This window comes from Adiantum capillus-veneris, chromosome 19 (assembly GCF_014529385.1).
Source record: "Adiantum capillus-veneris isolate H3 chromosome 19, ASM1452938v2, whole genome shotgun sequence".
NCBI lineage: Eukaryota > Viridiplantae > Streptophyta > Polypodiopsida > Polypodiales > Pteridaceae > Adiantum > Adiantum capillus-veneris.
In genome coordinates, this window is record NC_140949.1 from 66,826,851 (window position 1) to 66,851,432 (window position 24,582).

General features: G+C 41.9%; 1 protein-coding gene across 1 annotated transcript; it reads right to left on the bottom strand.

The window, feature by feature from the left end:
• Positions 1-20,389: 20,389 nt before the first annotated feature.
• On the bottom strand, positions 20,390-23,868 carry LOC147434176 (pentatricopeptide repeat-containing protein At4g21300-like). The gene is made up of 4 exons (XM_086490747.1): positions 21,481-23,868; positions 21,344-21,397; positions 21,172-21,251; positions 20,390-21,067 (listed from the first exon to the last, which is right to left on the bottom strand). The coding sequence occupies exons 1-4, from the start codon at positions 23,690-23,692 to the stop codon at positions 21,005-21,007; spliced, it is 2,409 nt and encodes an 802-aa protein (XP_086346873.1). The 5' UTR covers positions 23,693-23,868; the 3' UTR covers positions 20,390-21,004.
• Between the last annotated feature and the right edge of the window lie 714 nt (positions 23,869-24,582).

Below are 24,582 nucleotides of genomic sequence, written 5' to 3' on the forward strand. Positions count from 1 at the left end.
CTAGGCTTTTTGCTAAAGATTACATAGATGTACGTGGAGTGGATGTCATTCAACACAAGATCGAGCTAAATCCAGAGGCCAAACCTAATGCACAAAAGCTACGAAGGTTAGGAGTCATCAAGGAGCAAGCACTACTCAAAGAGGTGAGGAAGCTTCTAGCCAGCAGGGTTCATTTACCCCGTAGAGAATTATGAGTGGGTCTCTCTAGTTGTGGTCACTTCAAAAAAGAATGGCAAGTGGAGGGTATGTGTTGATTATCGTCCACTCAACGAGGCAACAAAAAGGGATCACTTTACCCTCCCATTTCAAGATGAGATTCTTAATGAGGTAGTAGGTAAAGAAAAGTACACGGTATGTGATGGCTACTCTGGTTACTTTCAAATAGTTATTGCATTGGAGGATCAATTAAAAACAACCTTCATCACCCCTTGGGGTTGTTTTGCTTTTAGAGTCATGCCGTTTGGTTTGACAAATGCTCCAGCAACGTTTCAACGATTCATGAACATGGTGTTTCAAGCATTCTTTGGGAAGTCTATTAGAGGACTCATAGATGAGTTTTGCATCTATATCTCTAAATCATTGCATCTACAGAAGGTAGAAGAAGGCTTGAAGACGCTATATCATACGGGAGGTCAACTCAATCCCGACAAGTGCCACAAAGGTGAGGATGAAGTGATCTTGCTTGGTCACAAGGTTTCTTCCAAAGGCATTGAGGTGGATCCAGCAAAGGCAAAATCTCTCATTGAGCTACCATCACCAAAGAGTCTTATGGAGGTAATTTCAGTTATTCAAAAGGTGAAGTACATGTCACGCTTCATTCACTTGGCATCGGAGTTACTTCACCCCCTCCAAAAGTTGACACAACATGTAGAGTTTGCATGGTCTGATGAGCTTGAACAGTACTTTTCTTGTTTAAAAATGGTTTTGGCGGAACTACTGACGGTCATGCCTCCACATTGGGAGTTTACATTCTTTGTTAGCTCAAGTGTGGGTAAGGAGACATTGGGTGCGGTATTGTTGTAGCAAGATCCTCATAACACTAGGATGCGGCCTGTCTACTTTGCTAGCCGGGTCATGAATGCACTTGAAAAGGATTACAGAGAAGCAAAATCTATGATGCTTTCTCTTGTCTTTGCAGTGAGAAAGTTTAGATCCTACCTCCTACCAAAACCCTTTATCACAATCATTGAAAACTTGTTTCCTTGGGTGTCATCTCAGATGACACTAAGTCCCAGGATTTCAAAATGGATCATGGAATTGCAAGAGTTCCAATACTCTTTCAGAGTAGAAGATAGTGTACGTGCACAATTAGCAGGGATTCTCACCTATAGAGTGTATGAAAGGTACATCAAGGTGCCTGAAGCGAAAAACCTACCCTTACCACCACCAAGGCATTTACCTAATGCATTCACCTTGTTCTTTGATGGAGGATTTAAGAAGGCTACAGGAAAAGCAGGGGGAGGGCTTGTGTTGCTTGATTCAAATGGTGAGGTTGTTATGAAAGAGCATGTGAATTTGCCCAATTCCACGAGTAGCAATGAAGCAGAGTACGACATACTAATCCATGGTTTGCAGATGTGTGTTGCTCAAAAAATACGGTGTCTCATGGTAAAGGGGATGCACTTCTCATTGTGAAGAAAATTCTAGGTATTTGGGCTTGTGAGAATGAAATTCTAAGGCAAAAGGTTCATGCCATTCGTAAACTCTTCAATCAATGTGAAGAAGTACAATTGTATCATATTCCTAGGAAACAGAATGAAGATGCTGATTTGCTTGCTCAAAAAGCAGTTGCATATGTTGAGGGTGAAGTGCAGGTCATCATGGCAGCAACAATGATTAAGAAACCAAGGTACCAGGGGATGGAGTCATTGGCTCCCATTGTGAGCTACATTTTAGAGAGCGAGTTTCCAAAAGACTTCACAAATGCTCAAAAGAGGAGGCTCATTAAGAAGGCGAGTTCGTATTTGTTTTTGGAAGGTGCCCGCTACCAAAGAGGAAAAGATCAAGTTTGCAAGAGAATACCGACAACCAAGGATATTCCAACCATTCTTGAAGGTTTTCATGAGGAAACTTGTAGTGGTCATTTTGCACAGGAACTCACTGCGAAAAAGATTTTGCTTGCCGGGTATGTTTGGCCAAGCTTGCACATTGATGTTCAACATTGGTGTAAAAGCTACCACAATTGTCAGATTAATGGAAACAAGCGCTTGTTGCATGGTCCATGTCAGTTAGTTCTTGTAAATGGTCCGTTTGAAAAATGGGGCATTGATGCTATGGGTCCATTGCATAGGACTAAAAATGGCAAATTGTATATCTTGGTAGCCATAGACTACATGACTAGATTTGGGACACCTTTGGAGATTGTTTTTGATAATGGTCTAGGATTTAGGAAGGGCTTGCTCACAGAAGTTTGTGATGAGCTTCACATTCTACATCGGCATAGCACACACTACTATACTCAGTCAAATGGTTTGGTAGAGAAGGCTAATGGCATCATTGCAAGAATCATTCAAAAGATGGTAAAAAACAAGACAAAGCTATGGGATGACTTCTTGGATGGAGCATTGTGGGCCTATCAAACTACCTACAAGGAAGAGATAGAGTTCACACCCTTCCACCTAGTCTATGGTCAAGAAGCTTTGCAACCCATCGAGCTCAACATTCCTACGATGCGACTTCATGGAAAGGTGGCACAAGGCAAAGAAGCAGCATGGGAAGACCACCTTCTCACCCTTGCAGAACTAGAATGGAAACGGGAGGCGGCTTATGAGTGCTATAAAAGAAAGGCTACACAAATAAAGGACAAGCTCAACAAAAAGGTAAAAGACAAAGGGATCAAGGAAGGAGATTTGGTGCTAAGGTACGATAATTGCCTTGAGAATTTCTTTGATGTGAAGTTCCATACTAGATGGCAGGGTCCCTACATTGTGAAGAAGGCCTACTGTTCACGCTACTATCAACTCATGGATTTGGATGGCAAGGAGCACCCCAAGAAGGTGAATGGGTATCGATTAAAGCCTTACTTGAGTCGAGTTCTACCAGAAAATCTACAAGAGCAACAAACAGCTACAATACCATGTAAGTCTTTGAGCTTGGTACTACAAGATGAAGATTTGATTAAGGCACCAAATATCACAAAGGATCGAAAAACACTCTTATTGGAAGGTATGCCTTTTCATGGTACATGAATGTACCATCATTTAGGGGAGGGCTAAATGATAGCCGTTTTCTCGGCTCTCATAAAATATTTTAAGAAGCCACTTCACCCCACAAAAACACCCTAGCACAATGACTAGGCTCGCTTTTTCATTGTAAATAGTGTGCATGCATTTAGGGTTTTTATCACATTTTTTAATCAAATCATTGAGCGAGTCATTGGGCTAGGAGAAAAAAAATAAATTTATAATATTACGGTCCTCTTTATATGTAAATATTTTCTATCAAATAAAGCGGACCTAAGTATAAAGGGTTTTTTTTCAAATCTTTTGGATTTATATAAATATATATTCCTAGGTGTGCGTTATCAGGCCTAAGTATGCTAGCTTCCATTGCGTGCCATTACTTATACATATTTTAACATCATTTATCCCTTAAGCTCTACTCACACAAGCTTTGAAAAACCTTTATGTGACTTCACATCCGCCGTAAAATTCACCAATAACCTTATCGGCTCCGTCGTATTTTTTTCCATCCCTCCCAGATAAATATTCACAAGTACATAGGTTTCATCTTCACATAAATTCCATAAATCACTCAAAGTAGAGAATAATTGAGGGTCCCTACCCTCATGATTTTTCTCCTTTTATTTTATATATTTTGCCACCATGCATCCCATGTGTCCATTTTTCATGACTAGCTAGCCTATATTCTTATCCCACAAGTATTTATTATATTTGATACTTATCCTATACCATACATGTATGCAAGATCCTTGGAAATATTAGGTCATGGTTCATGTATGGGGGCTCACTTGGAAGACTACAAAGGAAAAGGAATCAAATGGTAGCCCACTTCAAGCCTTATTAGGTGTTGCAGGGACAGCTTTTTGCTCAAATTTTGGCACCTTCTTTTGATCCGAATCTGCGGGTGTCTCCAAATGAGAAACTATAGATCGTGAGTTGAAGTATTTTTCGTAATTTTTTCAGAAATTTTGAAGTCAAGCGTGATTTTACATGAACTTTATGGCCGAATTCAAAACTGCCACCTCATACACCAAAACAATCTTCCTATCTTGTCTCACCCTTCCACACACCTACTCACTCTTACACACTCCTCCCTCTCTTTCCCACACCCAAACCTGCAACTCCCATGTCCTATTTCACTCTCTTCACCATTGCCACTTCTCTCACACCTACATAGCCTTCATCCTCCATTTCTACACCCCTATGTGCTCCCCTTTCTCTCTACATATATGTCCATATTACCGTATCCTCTTTAGCTTTCTAAAGAACTCCACAAAAATCAGCAAAAGTCCAAGGTTAACCTCTGCAAATGAAGGCTTTTATCATGAACTATCCAAGGTTTGAAGATAACGCTTCATCCACACGTGCAACTTCGCCATGTTGATCGCTTCTTGTACCGGTGATGTAAAGAGGTGAATGTCAACTTCTCCAAAGCTTCAACCTCTCTTTACAATATTATCCCTTCTCTAACCTTGATCATCATATATCTCACCATTTGGTGAATGATTTTGTAAATGTTTTGTAGTGATCATTACTAACCACTAACCACTAACCTTATTGTAAAAATGCACCCTCTCCTATCTATTAGAGTAGGAACTCCCAAATTATTCACTCAATCCCCTCTCCTTTCATCCTAAATAACTCTCTTCCTCAAAGGATAAGGGAGACCCACCCTCATTGAAAAAATAAAAATATACATAATCTTTTATTTCTTCAAATAAACTTGATTAGGTCTAATCCTAATCGGGGCTTCTAAAAGCTATAAATAGAGCCATTCTCTCCCTTATAAATCGTCACATGATCACACTACACCACACCATTTTCCATACATAACACACCACTCTTCAAGCCTAGTTGTGTAGAGTGTGTGCATTGTGAGCGCTCTATTCTAATACTACACATAGGTGCATGGAGAAACTTGAAGTTGGTTATGCCATCAAGAGGAGTGGAGTGATTCCATACTCTTCATCACACTTGTAGCCTACTCTTGTGCATAAATAAGAATTATAGTTTTGGATGCAATTGTATCCAACAACTACGACTCTTCTCTCCAAATTGACTTGATAAGTTGGCTCATCAGGTGGTTGAAGGTATATTGTCCTTGAAGTATGTTGTGCCATTTCATGCTTGGCAGTTTGAGGGCTTGTTGAATTATTTGCCTAAAAAGTCAATTGTAAGAGGGTGCTCCGTGAGAGGGCTCCCGTGACCCTAAGACAATTTGTGTATTGGCAACAAGATCAAGTTTTGTGTTGTCTCTCTGTTTCTCACCAAGCTTTATGTGCATCTAGTCTTTAAGGCTAAGACTGAGTTGCTCAAGTTGATTTATGCTCTTTATATCACTCTGGTGTGGTGAATGTTTGTTGTTTATGTGTGTGGCTATCTTGCATTCCCCTCTCTTTGTGTGTTTGAGTACAAGGAGATATCACGTGCGTCCTAGTTCGCATTTACAACTAGATGGTGCCCCTTTCTTGTTTGGTTTTTGGCTGTGGGTTGTTGTTGTCTTTTATTGTGCTTGCCCCAGCCCCAATTGAGCAGCACGGGAGCCTCGAAGGGTGTTTAGAGGGCGCTCTTCTTGCCGCCTGCCCCGGACTGCCTCAATATCAAGCAATTATTGCGATAATTGTATAGTAGACAATCACTTAGAATCCCAATCCAACACCTATCAATAAGGCCCATTACTAATTTTGTGGAATCTAAGAATATCGTTGAATCTATTATCATTCTTGGGGTTAATTGTACTCTTGCACTCTTTTGGCATTAGCTCAAAGCATTCATTGGCTCATACTGTTGGACTTGATATCAATTGTACTTATTTGAATATACATTCAGGTTCCAGTATCAGTGTCACATTTCCATTTTAGTCTAGGCTTTGTCTTTGTCTTGTCTCGTGTCGTGAGTTTTCATGCCTGGTCTGGTTTAACTAACTCTAATAATCCAAGTTGTAATAGAAGTCAAAAGTGATCAGCTCACTCCATTTTAGTGTTCAAGGTGGTGAATTGAATAAGTCTTGACAGAGAATCTATCTCCTTGTTGGGTTTTGGAGTTAGCTAAATTCAGTCATGCCATCCAGAAGAGTCGGACGTGGTTAGAGATCGACAACAAAATCCGTAGAGGACCTAGATCGTGTTAGCACCATTCTAGAGGAGTCATGGTGAGGCTTTAACATTAATAGAGTGAGCCTAGAGATCAAATAGATATGGACTTGGATGCGGAAATGGAGGATTCCCAACATTCTCACTAGTCCAAGCGGAGGCATTCGGAGAGAGCAAAGAGGCATTCTTGTTTCAATGGATCTCAGCAAAAAGACAAAAGTGCAAGAGTCAAAAGCACATTTAAGATAGTGATGGCAACAAGAAGCATCATAGATCAGTACAAAGGAATTCAAAGAGAAATCCTGAGCCAAATACTACTTTGCCTGATTTCCATCACCTCTAGCACCTTGAGCTCTATTTTCTTGAGCTCTTCATTTCTATTGTTGTTTTCCTCCTCCTGTTTGATGAAGTGTTCATTTAAAGTTATTACCATTCATGTTGTTGGGTGGTCCATTCCTTACAAAAGGTGGCTTCCCTAGCCTAGAATTTCCTTACTTTTGAGGTGGTCTTTGATTTTTGTTAGAGTTTTAGCCCATTTGTCCATTGAGAACAAGGCCATCATTGCCAAGTTCAAACTAGAAAACACTACACAAGTATTGGTGGAAGGATATTGTGATGAGAATAATGTCAATCCAAACACATTTTCCTTGAGAGCCTTGCCTACATCTTTGCCTTCTTTTCTAAATTTTTGATGTTGAGACTTTTGAAGCATAGCATCGGTGTCAGGATCGATGACACTCGGTTGGGGTATAGCTGACACATTAATGATTAGTAGTCACTCCACCCCCTAGGAGTCATGATTAATTATTACAGTATATAAATTTAAGATACATCGTCTTATTTCAAGAGAACATTCATGTTCCTTTCTTATTTAAAAACTCTCTTGGATAGCAAAAGAAAGTTCAAATGAGAAGTAAGAGATAAGGAGAGTTATAACAATCAATAAATTAAATCAACTTATACATCGCAAAAAAAATTATAGTGTTTAAAAATTCCTTAGTACATCCCCTTAAAACGGTCTTCCATCTTCCTTGTTACATCCCCTTACAATAGTCATCAATATTCCTTGACATATCTAATGTGATGCACTTGGTGAATCGCATTGTGACATCCTTCAACTACCACGTCAAAGTTATTCCAGTCTTCAAGTACATCTTCTAGAAGTTCCCATCTATATCTTTGAATTGAGGACATGAGCATATACTCCCTTGCATTTTCATTGTATCATTCTTGAGTGAGTGATCTTTTTGTTCCAATCATTTGTAGGTTATCTTGAATGGTGGAATTTTGAAACTTAAATAGTCAACAAGAAATATGGAATGTTTGGGAAACTCATCCGGTGTTATCAATGCATCTGTGCAATGTATGCTAGCACAATTTTCCACACACTGTGGTCTATTATAACAATTGAAAAAAACCTTTACCTTATGAGGGTTATGAGTAGTTTCTCTTCCAAAGTGATCAAAGAGTAGCTCCCCAAATATAGGACAAAATGATTGTGGAAGATTGTTAATACACCTTCAGCCCCACACATTAAATGTTATAATGTAAATGCATCCTGATGCTAATAGTAAGGGAAGAATGAATCTTTCCATTTATGTTTCGTTCATTAGTATCAAGAGAATTTTATGCACATTGATGTATAGTATCCTATTTGTGACTATAGTTTCCTTACCCATCTCTGATTGTACCCTAAGTGTGGCCTTGTGTTTGAGTGCTTTGAACTCTAGGTTCCCCACAACATAATGACGTCGTGACCTAAAATATTTGGGGACTATAAAATCTATGGATAACAACCTCTTCTTCTTTGCTCTATCCCATTTAGTCACAATGTGACAATATACTTCTAATCTCATCTGAAGGTACTCTTCATTGATCAATCATGAAAGACTGGTCACCCATATCTCACGAGGCAATACATCAATCATCTGCCCACACATGCCATCAATCAAGTTAGTGATGAAATAGTAAAACTTTAAGTTACAAATCAAAGGTTATTAATCCAAGAACTCAAATCATACAAAAATGAAGTTTTTCCAATTGTAAATGGTGAAAAAGTTTATACACTACTGTGAAAAAGGTGCATAAATATGCAAAGGTCCAATCTTGGGTCCAATAAACCAATTCTTGGATCCATGATCAAAGTCCTACCCTTACACATCCTACGTTCAAAGTTCAAAACTTATTTTTGGACACTTAGATCTAATCCACCTTTGTACCATTTCTTCCCACAAGAAGTATTTTTTGGTAGTAATGTACAAATCCAGTTCACATGAGCACGACGTTCATTCACATCTACACCATAGAAATAATCACTTTGGTTCATCACAGTTGGGGATGCTTGAGAAAAATCCCAAATATATATAGGCTTCTCATACTCATCAAAAGTAATAATAACATTGTGGGGATTGTTTCTATTGATAGGACCATAAACCTTGCAAACCTAGTCCTAAGATACATAGTAGAATCTATTCACAGTACTCAACTTCTTCCAAATCTTGAATATGACCTTATCACAAAGTCCATACCTTTGGTTGAGCATAAGGGCCTTCTTAGCAAGAATTATTTATCAGTTAGGTACTTCCAAAGGTGAAAAACAGTTAACATAAAGAACATATCTTTGCACTTGGATCTCTCTCTCTCTCTCTCTCTCTCTCTCTCTCTCTCTCTCTCTCTCTCTCTCTCTCACACACACACACACACACACACACACACACACACACACACACACACACAATTGGCTTCAATATAAGTGAAAGTATATTTATCAAATTATATGCGCTCATGTTTGTGACGTTGCCTCATCTTTCTCACTCTCTATCAATTATCTAAAAGAGCAACGTAAGTTTCACTCGTTAACGCAAGGAAAGACAAAGAATTATGGTGTAGGAAATGGTCCCTTGCTTACCATTCCCAGTTTTTCAGGGCAACTGCATGGCAAACCGACGGATGCCAAGAGACATTGGCAGGAGCGGTGAAAATAGGGAATGGTCAACAGGGGACCATTCCCGGCCGTCAAAAGTCCAAGGCGAGGGGGGCCAGACAGTGACGTGCGAACATATTCTGGGCACTGAAAGCGACCTACTGGAAGATTACGTGCAGTGAAATTTACATTGCAGGTTGCATGCGTTGATGTGCATGTCAATGATTAGCTTTTTTTTAGAAATGTCCCACTTGTTGATGTGTCAATTATCCAGTGGCTTAGGCAAAAAATTACAGAGTTTAATCATGAGTAGATGTACGGTCGAGATGACATGCCCCCCTCACCTGGACTTTGACTGAAGTATGATTTCTTGATTTCACCATCTCTATCGATTCCTTTGCATCTAATAGGACATCATCAACTCCTACTTTTTCAAGATCTATTTGCATATTACATATAGAATCCGGTACCTTATCATCAAATCGTTAACAAGCCAAGCTTGTTGTGTGGCAAGGTGATTACTTACAAGAACATGTCTACTAGATTGTTGGCCAAGTATGACTCTACCAATCACTTGTTTCATCTATTCATCCCATCAAGTGGGAGGATCTTCTACCTGCCTTGCAACACATTTTTCAATATATTCATGATAGAGGTACCTCTGACACTGCAACTAGTCATACCACTTTAACACCTACTCGTGGGGATGGACTATTCTGCAAGGTCAAACCAGTAATGGTACCCTACCCAATCAACATGATGTTACCTATCTTATTGTGGAAGGCATGGTCATATATCAGCTAGATGTTATCGGAGACAACATGATAGTCATAGCGATGTAGATGATGATGTTTCACCTAGGATTGGGATAGCTTCTACCCTTGTTGCTCCCAATGCCTCAACCGCGAGATCAATTGGGTACATTTTGTTTTAGCCTCTTCATTTGCCTTTTACCATCCTCTTGTGTCGAATTCTTTGGACTTAGGTGTTTTCGGTATCTTCCCGGCCTCATTAGCCTTTCTCCTTTGATCAAAGTTTTCTGCTTCAAGGGATATGTGTTCACCACCTCTGTCCTATGCTTTCCTTTAACCAATGGGCTATGATATACGCCTCTTTGTGTAATAGACTTGGACACTCCAAGTCAAAAATCTATCGTGACACCACAATAAATCACTTCAAAACAATTCACAATTCACAATTGATTCGACACTGGCCTGGCAGAGTTCCATGCCTAGAGATGTTGGCCCCAAAGACTGTCGGCCCTTTTGGTATTTCTTTTTGTATCAATGTGCAACTCAAAGTACAAAGGAGTGGTCGGGAATCACTCTCAGATTCTGCATCCAGATGCTCTAAGAAGTGGGAGCCCAAGCCACCATTAAAGAATTTTACAAGGGATGCTAAAAGCAGAGCCCCAAAAGTTGGTAAATCAAAAGCTATCTTTCTCTCACAAGATCTCTCGTGAGAGAAAATAAAGCAAAAGAGGTCTCTTTCTCTCTCTCTCTCTCTCTCTCTCTCTCTCTCTCTCTCTCTCTCTCTCTCTCTCTCTCTCTCTCTCTCTCTCTCTCTCTCAAATTGCATAGCCAAAAAGCAGGTGAGGCTGCCATAAAAGTGACCACGCAAACAGCTGCCACGTGCTGTACGAAATTCCATGTTATGCGCCACAAAAAGCGGGCATGTCCGTACGGTGCAGCCATGTCATCATTTAGTAGGAAGGGGGGGGGGGGGGGTCCTGCAAGAGTGTGTGTGTGTGTGTGTGTGTGTGTGTGTGTGTGTGTGTGTGTGTGTGTGTGTGTGTGTGTGTGTGTGTGTGTGTGTGTGTATTGGGCAGCCCCCCATGTCCAGGGCCAAGCCACAACACCTTGTCCGGCCCAAATGGCTACTACGTCACCAGCTTGTGGCATAACCCCCCTCTTGAAAGCATTGTAATCGCCCTCAATTATGCCTGCAAAACAAACAGAGGCCATAAACTGTCTTAGCAAACACTGACTCTTAGTACCGACCCACTAGGAACACACATCTAGCACATGTACGAATCGACAATCACATCACACGAGATCACAGGACATCACACGACATCACGGGATATCACATGACAAATCACATTCAACATTCATTCGGATCTCAGAACATGATTTATTGGCAATGCAATTAGCAATCGCATGTAGATCCACTGAGGACCTCATAGATGCCCGATTGAGTAATCCCTATTGCAACCATGTCTATCGAGATCATTCAGACCAAAATGCAGTTCCTGCACTTTAACAAGTCATTTTGTGTCTCAGTTCCTGCACTTTACCAAGTCAAGAACAAATCAGTTTCATATTTTTCAATATTCCATTTCATAAAGTCATAGAGCAAAATATTGTCAACTCTCAGTAACCCTGAAGCTCAAAGAGACATCAGTGACTCTAGTATTCAAAAATCAAGGCATCTGCTGACAAAGAAGCGGAGTAACTCCCCTCTTGTGCAAACCCACTGCACCAGATCTCCAGCCAAGCTGAATTCGGGGTTCCATTTGGAGTAGACTATGCTAAACCAAAAGCTTCAAGGTAAAGATTCACAATCTCAGGAGTATCTGCTAGGTCCTCCTCCTCCATCCACTTCGCATCCAATGCAGGATAGTTCTTGAATTTAACCAAGAACCACCTTATCACTTTACCCCTAATCTTTCTATCTTTATGTGCCAATATCTATTCTGAAACAAGGATCTCCTCATTTTCTTCCACTTCGGGTTGCTCATCAGGCTCTCCATCTTCGTGCACATCACCTTTAAAAGGTTTCAAAAGACTCACATGAAATGCATTGCATTAGAAAATTTCGGAGGTCATTTGGAGGGCCTTGTAAGAAATTGTATTTCTCTCTCTAGAAACTTTTTTTAAAATGCACTTGCACCTTGTGAGTACGTCCAAAAGGACAACCAGACACTTTAAAAAGTAGATTTATATTCCCAATCGTCCTTGAAAACGTTCACTTTTTTATTTAATGTGAGCGTCTTTTTCAGGAGGCAGGTGCGGCGCATTCAAGGCAGCTTACGTCATCACTGAAAGTTGAAAAGTCACAAACTATCAAATAGTGATAGATTTTGAGGTTTTTGACACCACCAATGCGTCCGGAACGCCAAAATACCCTAAAAACGAATGTCTACTTGTCTCATTCCGACATCCAGAGAGGCAAAAAATATCAAAAAATCCCAAAAAATGGGCTTTTTACTTAAGGCACGCAAGGAGGCATTCTAAAATGCTAGAATGCCCCTCTGCGCGCCGTTAGTACAAAACTCCTTTTAGTGATTTTTGGACAATTATCTTTCAAGAAAGCCTACCCATGTTTCTCTATTGCACTTTTGCACCATGCTCGCTCTCTCTCTCTCTCTCTCTCTCTCTCTCTCTCTCTCTCTCCTTTCTATAGCTTAGCATATTTAAAGAGAGAGAGAGTGAGAGACTCCCATTACTAACGGCGCGCGTGGAGCATGTTTTGACCTCAAAAAACACCTCCTCGCGCCGTTAGTATAAGGTAACAAAAAAGACTCTCTCTCTCTCTCTCTCTCTTTCCCCCGCCTTAGTTCCTCTCTCTATAACACTCACACATACACACATAAACACATACACTGGTGGATGCATAGTACTAAAGGCGCGCATAGAGACATGCACACCGGTTATGCCTCTCTACGCGCGCCTATAGTATAGAGAGAGAGAGAGAGACAGAGAGAGGAGAGAGAGAAGGGCTCTTTGTGTTTGTGTGTGTGTGTGTGTGTGTATGTTATATTTGTGTGTCTGCGTGTTTGTGAGTGTGTGTGTCTCTGTGTGTGTCTGTGTGTGTGTCTGTATGTTATATTTGTGTCTCTGTGTGTTTGTGTGTATGTTATATTTGTTTGTCTTTGTGTGTGTGTGTGTGTATGTGTGTGTGTGTGTGTGTGTGATCAAAATGCATTTTGTAGAATTGTAACAATGGGTGTGCGTGCTCACTCTTATAGACCCGAAATTATGATCTCTAAGGCTAAGATGATGAAGAAAAAACCTATGTGATAGATGGAGGCCTTTTTAGAGATTTTTTGACATTTTCCTCTCAAAAAGCTCTCTAAAAGAGGAAAGGGGGACTTTTTACTAACGGCGCGCGATGAGGCATTCCAAAATTTTGGAATGCCCCCTCGCGCACCGTTAGTAAAATGTTCTTTTAGGGGTTTTTGACATTCTTTGCCTCTTTGGATGTCGGAGCTAGGCAATTGGACATTCATTTCTAAGATATTTGGGCGTTCCAGACGCATTGACAGTATCAAAAGTTTCAAAATCTTCCACCACTTGATAGTTTTGTAACTTTTTGAATTCTAGTGATGACGTAAGCCATATCAAATGCACCGCATCTACCTTCTGAAAAAGGTGCTCGTATTAAATGAAAGAGAGTGATCATCTTCAAGGACCACTAGATTATTAAATGAGGAGAGGGACACCTCTTATATTTTTGTTAATATCAATCTATTTTTCTACGTAACGTAGGCTCTTCTCTCATTGGAGGAGCTTATTTTCCTCTCTCTTCCAAAAGGCCCTCCAAAAGACCTCCGAAATCTCCTAATGGTGAATCCTCCAAGTATCGGGCAATTTTAGTCGGAAGGAGACATCATTGATCTTTTCGGAGATCTGGAAAGGTCCATAGTATCTCATACTAAGATTTAGAAAAAGCGTCTCCTTTCCCTTTTTCTTTCTTAGGCGTGCCTTCACAAAACATAAGAGCACCCAATCATTCTCCTTCAATTTCAAATCGTGCAGATGGCAATCTACCACCTTTTTTTGTCTTTCCTGAGAATTCTGCAAAGCCTCGCGGACCTTGACAAAAGTCGTGTCCAAGTCGCACGTGTACTCATCGGCTTCAAAAATCTTAGCTTTCGTGCTTAGGAAGGGTGGAACCTTCACAGCACCTTCAATAATCTCAAATGGCGTCTTTCCCCGTCGAAGAGTGTACCGTGTTATTGTAGGCAAATTCCATCAAAGGTAGATACTTTTTCCATTGAGTCTTCTAATCCGAGATGTAAGACTTCAATAAATCTAAAACCACTGAATTAGCAATCTCAGATTTCCCGTCAGTCTACGGGTGGAAAGATGACGAGAACTACAACCGCGTGCCAATGTTCTCCCAAATTGCCTTTCAAAACAAACTCGTGAATCTGGGGTCCCTGTCGAAGACAATCGTCTTAGGCATGCCATGTACTCTGAAGATCTGGGCCACAAACAGTCTCGTTAAGTGATCCAACTTTATTGTTTTCTTCACTGAAATGAAAATGAGCCTGCTTGCTAAATTTTTCAATAACAGTCCAGATATCATTGTGACACTTTGTGTTCTTGGGAGATCAAAAATGAAATCCATTGCAATACTTTCCTAGGGATGGGTAGGTATGGCCAAAGGCTGTAACAATCCCTGTGCTTTATGCCTATCAAACTTGACCTTCTGGTATACCAAGCAACTGCACACAAACTCGTCCACATCCTTCTTGAGTCTCGGCCAAAAGAAGTATCTCTCTACCCCTTTCAAGGTGGTAGCAATTCCATGGTGACTCATAAAAGGTGGACAGTGGCATTCGGTCATAACCTTTTCCTCAATAGTTATGTAACGCACAACATGGTTTTCCTCAAGTAGCTATCCCGAATGCAATATCCCGCTACTATCTCCTCATCTCGTATCCGTGTGAAAATGTTTGCAAAATTTGTATATGTGGCATACTGATCGACCATATCCTCGAAGCTCCTATAATGTATCGCGGGAATAGCCAGAACCAATGGCTTTCGAGACAAAGAATCTACCACCAAATTCGTATGTCCCTGCACATGGACAATTTGGAAGTGAAACTGTGACAAGATGTTCGTCCACTGCATCTGCTTTTTCGATAGCTTCTTCTGTGACAAGAAGTAGCGTAAACTCGGATGGTCTATAAGATGGTAAAATCCCCTCCGAGTAGGTAATGCCACCACTGAGTAAGAGCATGGATAACCACCAAAAGCTCTTTCTCATAAATTTATGCTGTCAATTGCGGCCTTGAGAACAATCGGCTCTCATAAGCAATGACATGGCCTTCTTGCATTAAGACCGCACGCAGACTACGACCACAACCATCACAATATACTTCAAACGACTTCTGCAAGTCCGACAAAGTCAAAAATGGTCCTGTAGTCAATTTCTCTTTCAAAGTCTAAAAGGCTGTCACCTTTGTGGGTCCCCACGAGAAACGGACTCCTTCCTGTGTCAAAATATGCAAAGGGGAAGCAACCTCTGCAAACTTTCTAATTAACCACCTGTAGTACGAACACAATCCCAAGAAGCTTCTAACTTCATGGAAATTCTTCAAATCAGGCTAATCACGGATAGTCTCTATCTTGACTGGATCCATCTGCACTCCTGCTCTGCTGACACAATGTGTCCCAAAAAGTGTATCTCTGGTAAGAAAAATTCACTTTTCTTCACATTAATCACTAACTTGTGATCTCGTAATGCCTGAAAGACTTGAAGCAAATGTTCTCCATGTTTTGCCTCATCCTTGGAGAAAACAATGATGTCGTCAAAGAAAGTGCCAACAAGAAGTCTGTACTCTCGAAACATCTTGCCCATCATCCGGTTAAATGTCACAGGAGCATTGGTTAGGCCAAAAGGCATCACCAAAAACTCAAATAACCCAAAAGTCGTCCGAAAAGCTGTCTTGTAGACATCTCCCGACGTGATTCGAATCTGATGATATCCACTTTTCAAGTCGATCCTGCTAAAGCACGAGGATCCCTAAAGTCGGTCAAGTATATCATTGATTCTAAAAATCGGAAATCTATTCTTGATGGTGATTTTGTTGAGAGCTCTATAATCGATGCACATTCTCCAAGATCCGTCTTTCTTCAAAACCAACAACACTGCGAGCAGTACGGTGAAGTACTAGGCTAGACAAGACCCTTTTTCAAGAGGTCTTTCACTTGGTTCATAATTTCTTCGTTCTAGGCTCGGTAGTGTGCTTCCAGGTATTAGATCAATGGTATGATCTTCAGGACGAGCGGGTGGTAACTTGCCTGACAGGACCTCTGAGAAGCAATTGGCATGAGTGTGGAGAAAATCTTGGCGTTCTTTATCAAGTTCAGACATATGTGTCCTATCCTCATCATTCAACTCTTTCAAAAAGATCGAGTAAACAAACAGACTGGATTTCATTAATTTTGAAATGGCCGAAGCCGATACAATAGGGACAGACTTGCCCTTAAATTTGACATCGAGTACAATGGTTCTGTCCTTCTCTGTGGTCAAAGTCGCTTTCCTTGCCCGATAGTCGACCACCGCGTTGTTCTTGTGGTACCAAAGAATTCCCAAGAGGACATCACAACCTTCCAAAGGCATTATGTAGAAGTCCTCATGTCCCAAATACACCTGACAATGCAACCGAAGTTTGCCAATGATAGGTGTAATGGCTACGTCCTTGCCGTGTGCCGCTAGAACTACCTGTGCTAGTGGTCCCATCCGATTGGGTGTGATCTCGAGCCGCGCTGCCAATTCAGGTGAAATGAAGTTGGCCTTGGCTCCTCCATCAAAGAAGAATAGGGCTCTTGGTCTTTCACTTTGCCCCAAGCTCGGCAAAGTTTTGTACTCTCGTCCATCGTGTTGGGGTTAGTACCCACGCAATCTGGAATCAACCCTGTTTTCATCTTGCCTTTTCTTCCACGTTCCTCAGCTTCTCTCAAATTGTCATGCCTTTCTTTTTCCTTGTCGTTATGTTCTTTCTGTGCCTTTTTAGGGCACTTCGCGGAGATATGCCCAGTTTCTCCGCATCCAAAGCACTCTCCCTCCTTGATGTAGAGATCTCTATCTCTCTCTCTCAAGGAGTGAGTTTGGGTCGTGCATCCTTTTCTTTATTTTTTGGATTGCTCTTCCTCTTTCTACTTTCATTTGTTGAAGTGTGTTCGGCCCTTTGCGTCATGATTTCATATGTGGGGTAGGTCAAACTGCTCGAGTGAATGGCAAAACCCCGTTTCGCATGACTCATCAACTCCTGAATGGAAGCTAACTTTTGTACTAAGCAGTGATCTCGGATTCTGTAGGAAGACCCAAGGTAAACCGCTCAATCTGTTATTTTAATGAGATCTTCTTAATGAAGAGGCGGGTAGAAAAGAGCTCCAGAATCTCTCGCAATAAGCGTCCACTATATCCTTCTTGGTCATCCGAAGATGGTTCCAAGCAGTTCGTATGTCACGTTCATACTCTCGAGTCAGCCATGAAGAAATAAAAAGCCTTTTAAATTTCAACCATTTAACTGCGTTGCCTTGTTTAATAGAAGCGTGGACCACCAAGTTCGAGCATTCCCCTTGAAGTAAGAGGCAGCTCTCTGAATCTTAGAGTGCTCTGAGTAACCCCCTCCAGAGAAAGCTATATCAAACTACTGTACAAAAGACAAAGCCTTCGAAGCATCTCTATAACCAGAAAATGCGTCAAATTTAATTGACTGTCCATCTTCCTTTAACTCTTGGACTTTCTTTCTTTTATCTTCGAGAAAGTCATACTGGTTGGCTTTATAAAAAATTCTTCTTCTTTGCGTAAAAAATGTTGTCATCAGAGTCCGAACTATCTGAAGACGAGTCCTCTATAGAACTGTCAACAACTGGGCGAGATTTAGGCTTCTTTGCCTTTTTCTTGCCCTTTCTGAAGCTTTGCTTTTTACTTCGCTTTTTGCCTTTTTTGTCTTCTTTGCTCGAGTCAGAGGAGCTAGAAGAACTCGAAGAAGAAGAAGAAGAAGAAGAGCTGGGTACTCCTTCAAGTCGAACACGCTTCTTCTTCTTTCTTGCCGATTCAAATGTAGACTGACGACCCAAATGACCCAAAAAGTCATTTCCTGTCTTCTGCTTTTTGTCGTGCTTTTTAACTTTGTTCTACGCATCAAAAAGCTGAGCAATTCGTGCATCAACCACCTCTTCTAATTCTTGCTTTGTGTACATCCCGGGAGTAGGAGGTTTCTTGAGAGCCGGTTTGAGCGGTGGTTCGTGGGCTGCCGCCCCTGTGAGTGAACCTCATCGAAAGAGGTATGGCTCATATATATATATTTTGCAAATTTCGCGTCCTTCGCAAAATTAAGCATCACCTTTGTTGCATCGCCGATCAATCGTCGACACTCCATCTCTTCGAGCTCCGCCTGAGTAGGCCGAGGCGGGCCGTACTTCTCGTGTGAATCTTCGTTGTGATCTCTTCTCGCATCTCCGGATGTAGAGGAAGTCGACTAATCTCTCTCTGAAGCCATAAGTGTCGCATAAAAAGGATCGTATTTCCCATAAAAGAGAAATCGCCCGCGCTCTGATACCACTGTAATAGAGTTGGACACTCCAAGTCGAGAATCTACCGCGACACCACAATAAATCACTTCAAAACAGTTCACAGTTCACAATTGATTCGACACTGGCCCGGCGGAGTTCCGTGCCTAGAGATGTTGACCCCAAAGAGTGGCACCCCTTCGGTATTTCTTTTTGTGTTAATCTGCAACTCAAAGTACAAAGGAGTGGTCGGGACTCACTCTCAGACTCTGCGTCCAGATGCTCTGAGAAGTGAGAGCCCAAGCCACCATTAAATAAGTTTACAAGGGATGCTAAAAGCAGAGCCCCAAAAGCTGGTAAATCAAAAGCTATCTCTCTCACAAGCTGTCTCTTGAGAGAAAATAAAGCAAAAGGGCTCTCTTCCTCTCTCCTTCAAATTGCGTAGCCAAAAAGTAGGTGAGGCTACCGTAAAACTGTCCATGCAAAAAGCTACCACATGTTGTATGGAATTCCATGTTATGCGCCGCAAAAAGCGGGCCTATCCGTACAGTGCAACCACGTCATCATTTAGCGGGGGGGGGGGGGGGGGGGGGGGGGGGGGTTCTTGCAAGAGGGTGTGTGTGTGTGTGTATTGGGCAGCCCCCCATGTCCAAGGCCAAGCCACAAGACCTTGTCCGGCCCAAATGGCTGCCACGTCACCAATTTGTGACACTTTGGCACTTCCCTATCATCCTCTTCTGCAACTTGTTCTGTTTTTTGGCCATTTTCTTCAACTTCCATGTGCAATTTGATTATTGCAACCTCCACTTTTGGTTGTCCTCACTCGGCATTGAACAGCCCGTCGTTTTTGGCTTGGAGCTCACTTTGGTTCTCCAGAATTGACTTGATTTGTGCAGTTTTATCAACATTTTCTCACATTTGTTGTTAAGAGCACTTCCAACTGCTTTGGGTATCCATTGTATTGTATTGACATCTGAACTTATTGAGTTGCCGGCTTCACCATCCAATCTCTTTCTTGTTGTACCGTGTCCTCTCTCTCTCTCTCTCTCTCTCTCTCTCTCTCTCTCACATCCACTATACACTCTTGACATTCATTTTGCGTCCAATGACAACCTCCTTGAGCTCCCTTGCTCATATATAACATATTTTGCAAAAGTGCAATCCAAGAGATGACATTGCAGATAGGAAGCTCATCCACGACTCGTGCTCTGACAAGTATGGTCTGCTTGATGTACATATTTGCTTGATAACTATGTGTATTCTAGCCTTTCGCAATTTCATCAATGACAAATATGTGAGGTTGCATAGACAACCAGCCAATCAGAGACCATAAGTACTCTAAAAAGGATTTATCACTAGAGACGGGCAATGAAACTTCAAAGAGATTTTGGTAAAATGCACTTCTAGTCCAAGAAGCCACTAAATGAAAAATCAAAACTTCTCAGCTAACACCACGATGGGAATCATCCCTTAACCATGCATAAGAGAGTGGCTAAGAAATGCAGAGAGTGGTAGTTGGACTAGTACTTTGATTTGATACAAGTCTCTCTTAATTTTCTCAGTCGAGTTCTTGTACATGTGAGGTCTTCTCCTCTCTCCTCTCTCTGCTGCTCACCTTCTCGGCCATGGTGTTATCCAACAAAGTTGACAAATCCTTGCCAGTTGCGTAAAATAAAGCCACTTGGACTCCCTTAACTTTGCCATGGAATAATAACAAATGCATAACAATCAATCACAACTCTGCACAAGCAATATCTGCAATTAGACTCTGTGGGCCACTCTTTTTTCATGCTGTAACAATGTTGATGCAACAAGAGCACTATGAAGTTGAGAACTACCCTATTAGAAATTTGATCGAGTTGACAAGTCGTTTAGCTCGTCACACTATCATGCTGATGACAATGACAACACCACTAACAGTCATAGTAACTCTATGTAAAACAGGAAAGCATACTGTCATTTCTGCTTTATCCTTATGAATCAGGATCATCCACGACTGCACGTTTACAAAAGCAAACAAGCCTAATAAATCTCTTGTAAAACAAGCTTCTTATAGAGTCCCCATCTGTGGCAACGACACAGGGCTCATACAAAGTCTCGAGAAAAAGGCCATCCAAAAGCTTGAAATGGTAGATGGATATGTTTGTGCGTGCTTTAAGAAAGCGCCAAACAAATTCACCAGTGCAATTTGGCAGTAGAAAAGAAGTCGCTGATACAGTGATAGCCGTGAAAAGGAAGGGCTCAAACAATCAGCTAAGAACAGGACGCAAAACAAAATCTCACCAACACCTTTCTATTTGCTATGTCCCATTTAGCAAGCTGCAACAGTGGCTAAGCTTGAACAAAGTTGCATGGTAAAATACATTCACAAGATGAAAGCAACAAAGAAAAAGGGAGCACGAAAAGAATATATAGGTCAAGTTTCTGCGACAAGTTTACATAGAACAAAGCTGATTATCATCGCATGTCACTTAACAGATATAAAGTGTAAGTGACATGCGGCGCAAAGAACAACAAGAACATGAATGTGCGTGGAAACTTGATGCCAGACCATCATCGCCTACCGTGAGTGACTAAACAACTTTGCGGTAGCCCTTCTTCAAATGATAAGATCGCCTGCAAGAAAACATCGTGATGTTAACACCTTAACTAAATTTCAGATTGTCACTCATTATTTCAGAAAGAATGCAAAGTACCACACACTCAAACACCTCATTCACCTGAATGATCACATTCAATCTTGTGCCATTTCCCCAGTAAAGGTCCAACTTATGTGCATCACTTGGTTCATTGATAGTATCTCAACCAAGACAACTATGCCACACTCCAGTGATGCCTTCCAGCCACAACACTCCAGGTCACAAATTTCTCCAGGTCACAAATTTTAAACACCCGCCGGAGCATTGCCAAACTCAATGTCGGCCATGTTCATTTGCCAGGGAATCACTGTGAATAGAGATTCGAGAGCACCACATATGAAGCTGAATTTTCTGGATCAAGTTCAAGTAAGAAATTGGCAGCATGCTCACCGACAGCTATCTCCAAATGATACTGGCATGCACCAATCAATGTCATGAATGCCAAAACAGCAGGTTGAGCTGGCATGAGATTGATCAGCATTGCAGCGTCACTCAATTGCCCTACTCTTCCAAGAATGTCAACCATGCAAACATAATGATCACTAGCAGGTAAGATGCCATGATCATTTTCAACTGACATGAAGAGCCGCCAGGCCTCTGCTACAAGACCTGCATGGCTGCAAGAAGACAGGACAATCAAAAATGTGATGTTATCAGGACTAATGTTGGAGTCTCTCATAGACTCAAAAAGGCCAACTGCCTCTCTACCATGGCCACATTGAAAGAACACAGTCAGCAATGTGTTCCATGAGACTCTATCTCGCTCTTGCATGCTGAGAAACAGGCCCCATGCATCTTCAGAGCTACCACATTTTCCGTACATATTTATAAGTGCATTTCCTACTTCAATGTCAGAGTCCACACCAGTCTCCACAGCACAGCCATGTACCAACCTACCCTCAGTAATACCCGTTAGCATCGCACAAGCAGTAATGACATTGACAAAAGAAATTTCATTGGCCTGTTTCCCTTCCTGTTGCATTTTGGAGAATAGGCACAGGGCTTTGTTTCCCTCACCATGCTCTGCAAGCCCTGCTATCATGGCGGTCCAAGAGATGACATCTCGTGCAACCAGCCTATCAAAGGTCCATTGAGCATCCTCTATGCTTCCAAACCTTGCATACATATTAAGCAAGGCATTCTTGATGCTCTCACTAGAATCAAAACCCTTAACACAGGCGTACCAATGCAAACGCCTACCTTCCGCTGACATAGCAGGGCTACTAAGGGCCGAAATGATGCACACAAAGGTGTACTCATTTGGCTTGACACCTTTCACATGCATGTTAGAAAACAGAAGATATGCATCTAAGCAATCACCACTTTGTGCATAGACATTGATCATTGCTGTCCAAGTAACCACATCCCAACTGCACATTCCTTCAAAAACCTTCAGTGCATGCTTTACGCTCGTGCATTTGCCATACATATTGATTAGGACGTTTCCTAATGTGATGTCAGCATCTATTCCACTACCAAGAAGTCGGGTATGTGCAAGCATACCTTCAGCTAGCCCTTCAGAACTAGCACACGCACCAAAGAAATTGATGTAAGTCTCCCTGTTGGGTAAAGCTCCTTCTATCAGCATTCGATGGAAAAAATAGATCGCTTTGGTTTCCATGCCCCCTTGAAAATTTGCACCAATAACGGCGTTCCAAGTGACCACATTGGGCTGAGCCATTTGGTGAAATGTTGTCCTTGCATCTGTCAGGCTTTTATACTTCCCATACATGCTCACTAACGCAGTGCCCACTGTAATATCAGCTTCAAGCGCATTTTCAACAACAGCTGAGTGAATTTCTCTGGCTTTAGATAGTGCAAGAGGCTTGTCACAAGCTGTGACAGCACAAATGAAAGCAACCCGGTCTGGCACGATTGCTTCCACTTGCATCTCCTCAAAGAGACGAATAGCCATCTCGCTATTGCCATGCTGCACATAAATCAGCATCATGGAAGTCCAAGAGACAACATCCTTCTCCAATATGAGGTCAAATACCTTTGCTGCATCCTGTAAACTCCCAATTCTGCCATAAAGATTAGCAAGAACAGTTCCAATCGAAGGATCTGTATCCAAGCCAAACTCCCTTGTGAGGCAGTGGAGCAGAAACACAGAAGAACTAATTGGGTTGCTGATGCAAGCGTCGAGCATGCTTCTGCATGTGACTTTGTTAGCAACGACACCTCGAGCAACCATGTCTTCATACAGGCAGAAAGCTTCATGGCAGAGCCCTTGACGAGCAAGGGCTTTGAAGAGAAAATTCCAGGCGAAAACATTTTGTAGGGTCTGGGGCAAGAGAGCAAGACACGCATGTGCATCATCAAAAGCTGAACAATTCGTGTACATGAGTACAAGGAGGGATCGAAAGGGCGCTGTGAGCTCCAGGCCATCGCTTAGAAGGCGATAATGCAAAAGCTTTCCATGGTAAGATTGGCGGCAAGTTCTGAGAAAAGAAGAAAGGTCCGCCTTGATCAAGCGTATTTCTTCTGAGCGGTCATGTTCTTCTTCTTCCTGCAGTTGAGAGGAAGCGAGGTTTGCAGTGAAATTTCGCTTATGAAAGAGTCCTCGATGCCATGGCCACAGGCGAGGTCTTGATAATATCATGCATGCTTCTATGGCGTTCTGTGTCGAGCAGCTCCGCTTGAGCTGATTTGAAGAGAGAGACGACAGGAACCAGACTTCCTACATTCCTGTTGAAGTTTTGTGACCAGTGCCTCACTGCAATAAATCAGTGTAGACAGCCCCTTCCTTGTACATCTCCATCTAAAACGTGACTAAATATGCGACATGAAGGCTAAACTCCAAAATTGAAAGAAGTCCTTCTATGTGAGAGAAAGAGAGAGAGAGACCGGCCGTACTAGTCTACATAATAATAATAATAATAAGGGTTGTTCAGCTTAGGGGCAACGTTGCGCCTGCTATTTGTTCCTCGTATCTATATCTCTACTATTGGGAAAAGGGATTTCAGCCCCCTCACTCGGACACGTATCAACTCTTCCTTGAAGCGACAGTGTGACCTGCAGCCTCCAATGAACACAGGGAACTAAGAGAGAGAGAGAGAGAGAGAGAGAGAGAGAGAGAGAGAGAGAGGGAAGGAGGCGACCGAAGGACGCTGGCCATAGTAGTGTCATTATGTCTGCACCACAGTGGAAAAAAAGAAAATCGATGATGCTTGTGGAGATTCTCTTCTCCCTCTCTCGATTAGAGACGAGGAGGGCTCTCTCTCTCTCTCTCTCTCTCTCTCTAAAACTGCACAGTGCAAGACCCTCGCTCTCTCTATGCCCAGCGGGGGGCGCTAAGCTAAAAACAAGGGAGCAAGCTTGTCAAGCTTGGCGATAGGGAGAAGGAAGGGTGAGGGTAAGAAGCGGGGGGGACGCGAGTGCTCATGATGAAGGGACGAGTGACGATGCAGTCAACAAGGGGGGCGTTTGGTTTAATAGTGTGCTGCAAGGGGACGATGGGAATCTTCGTGCTTTTTTTTTTTTTTTAAACAT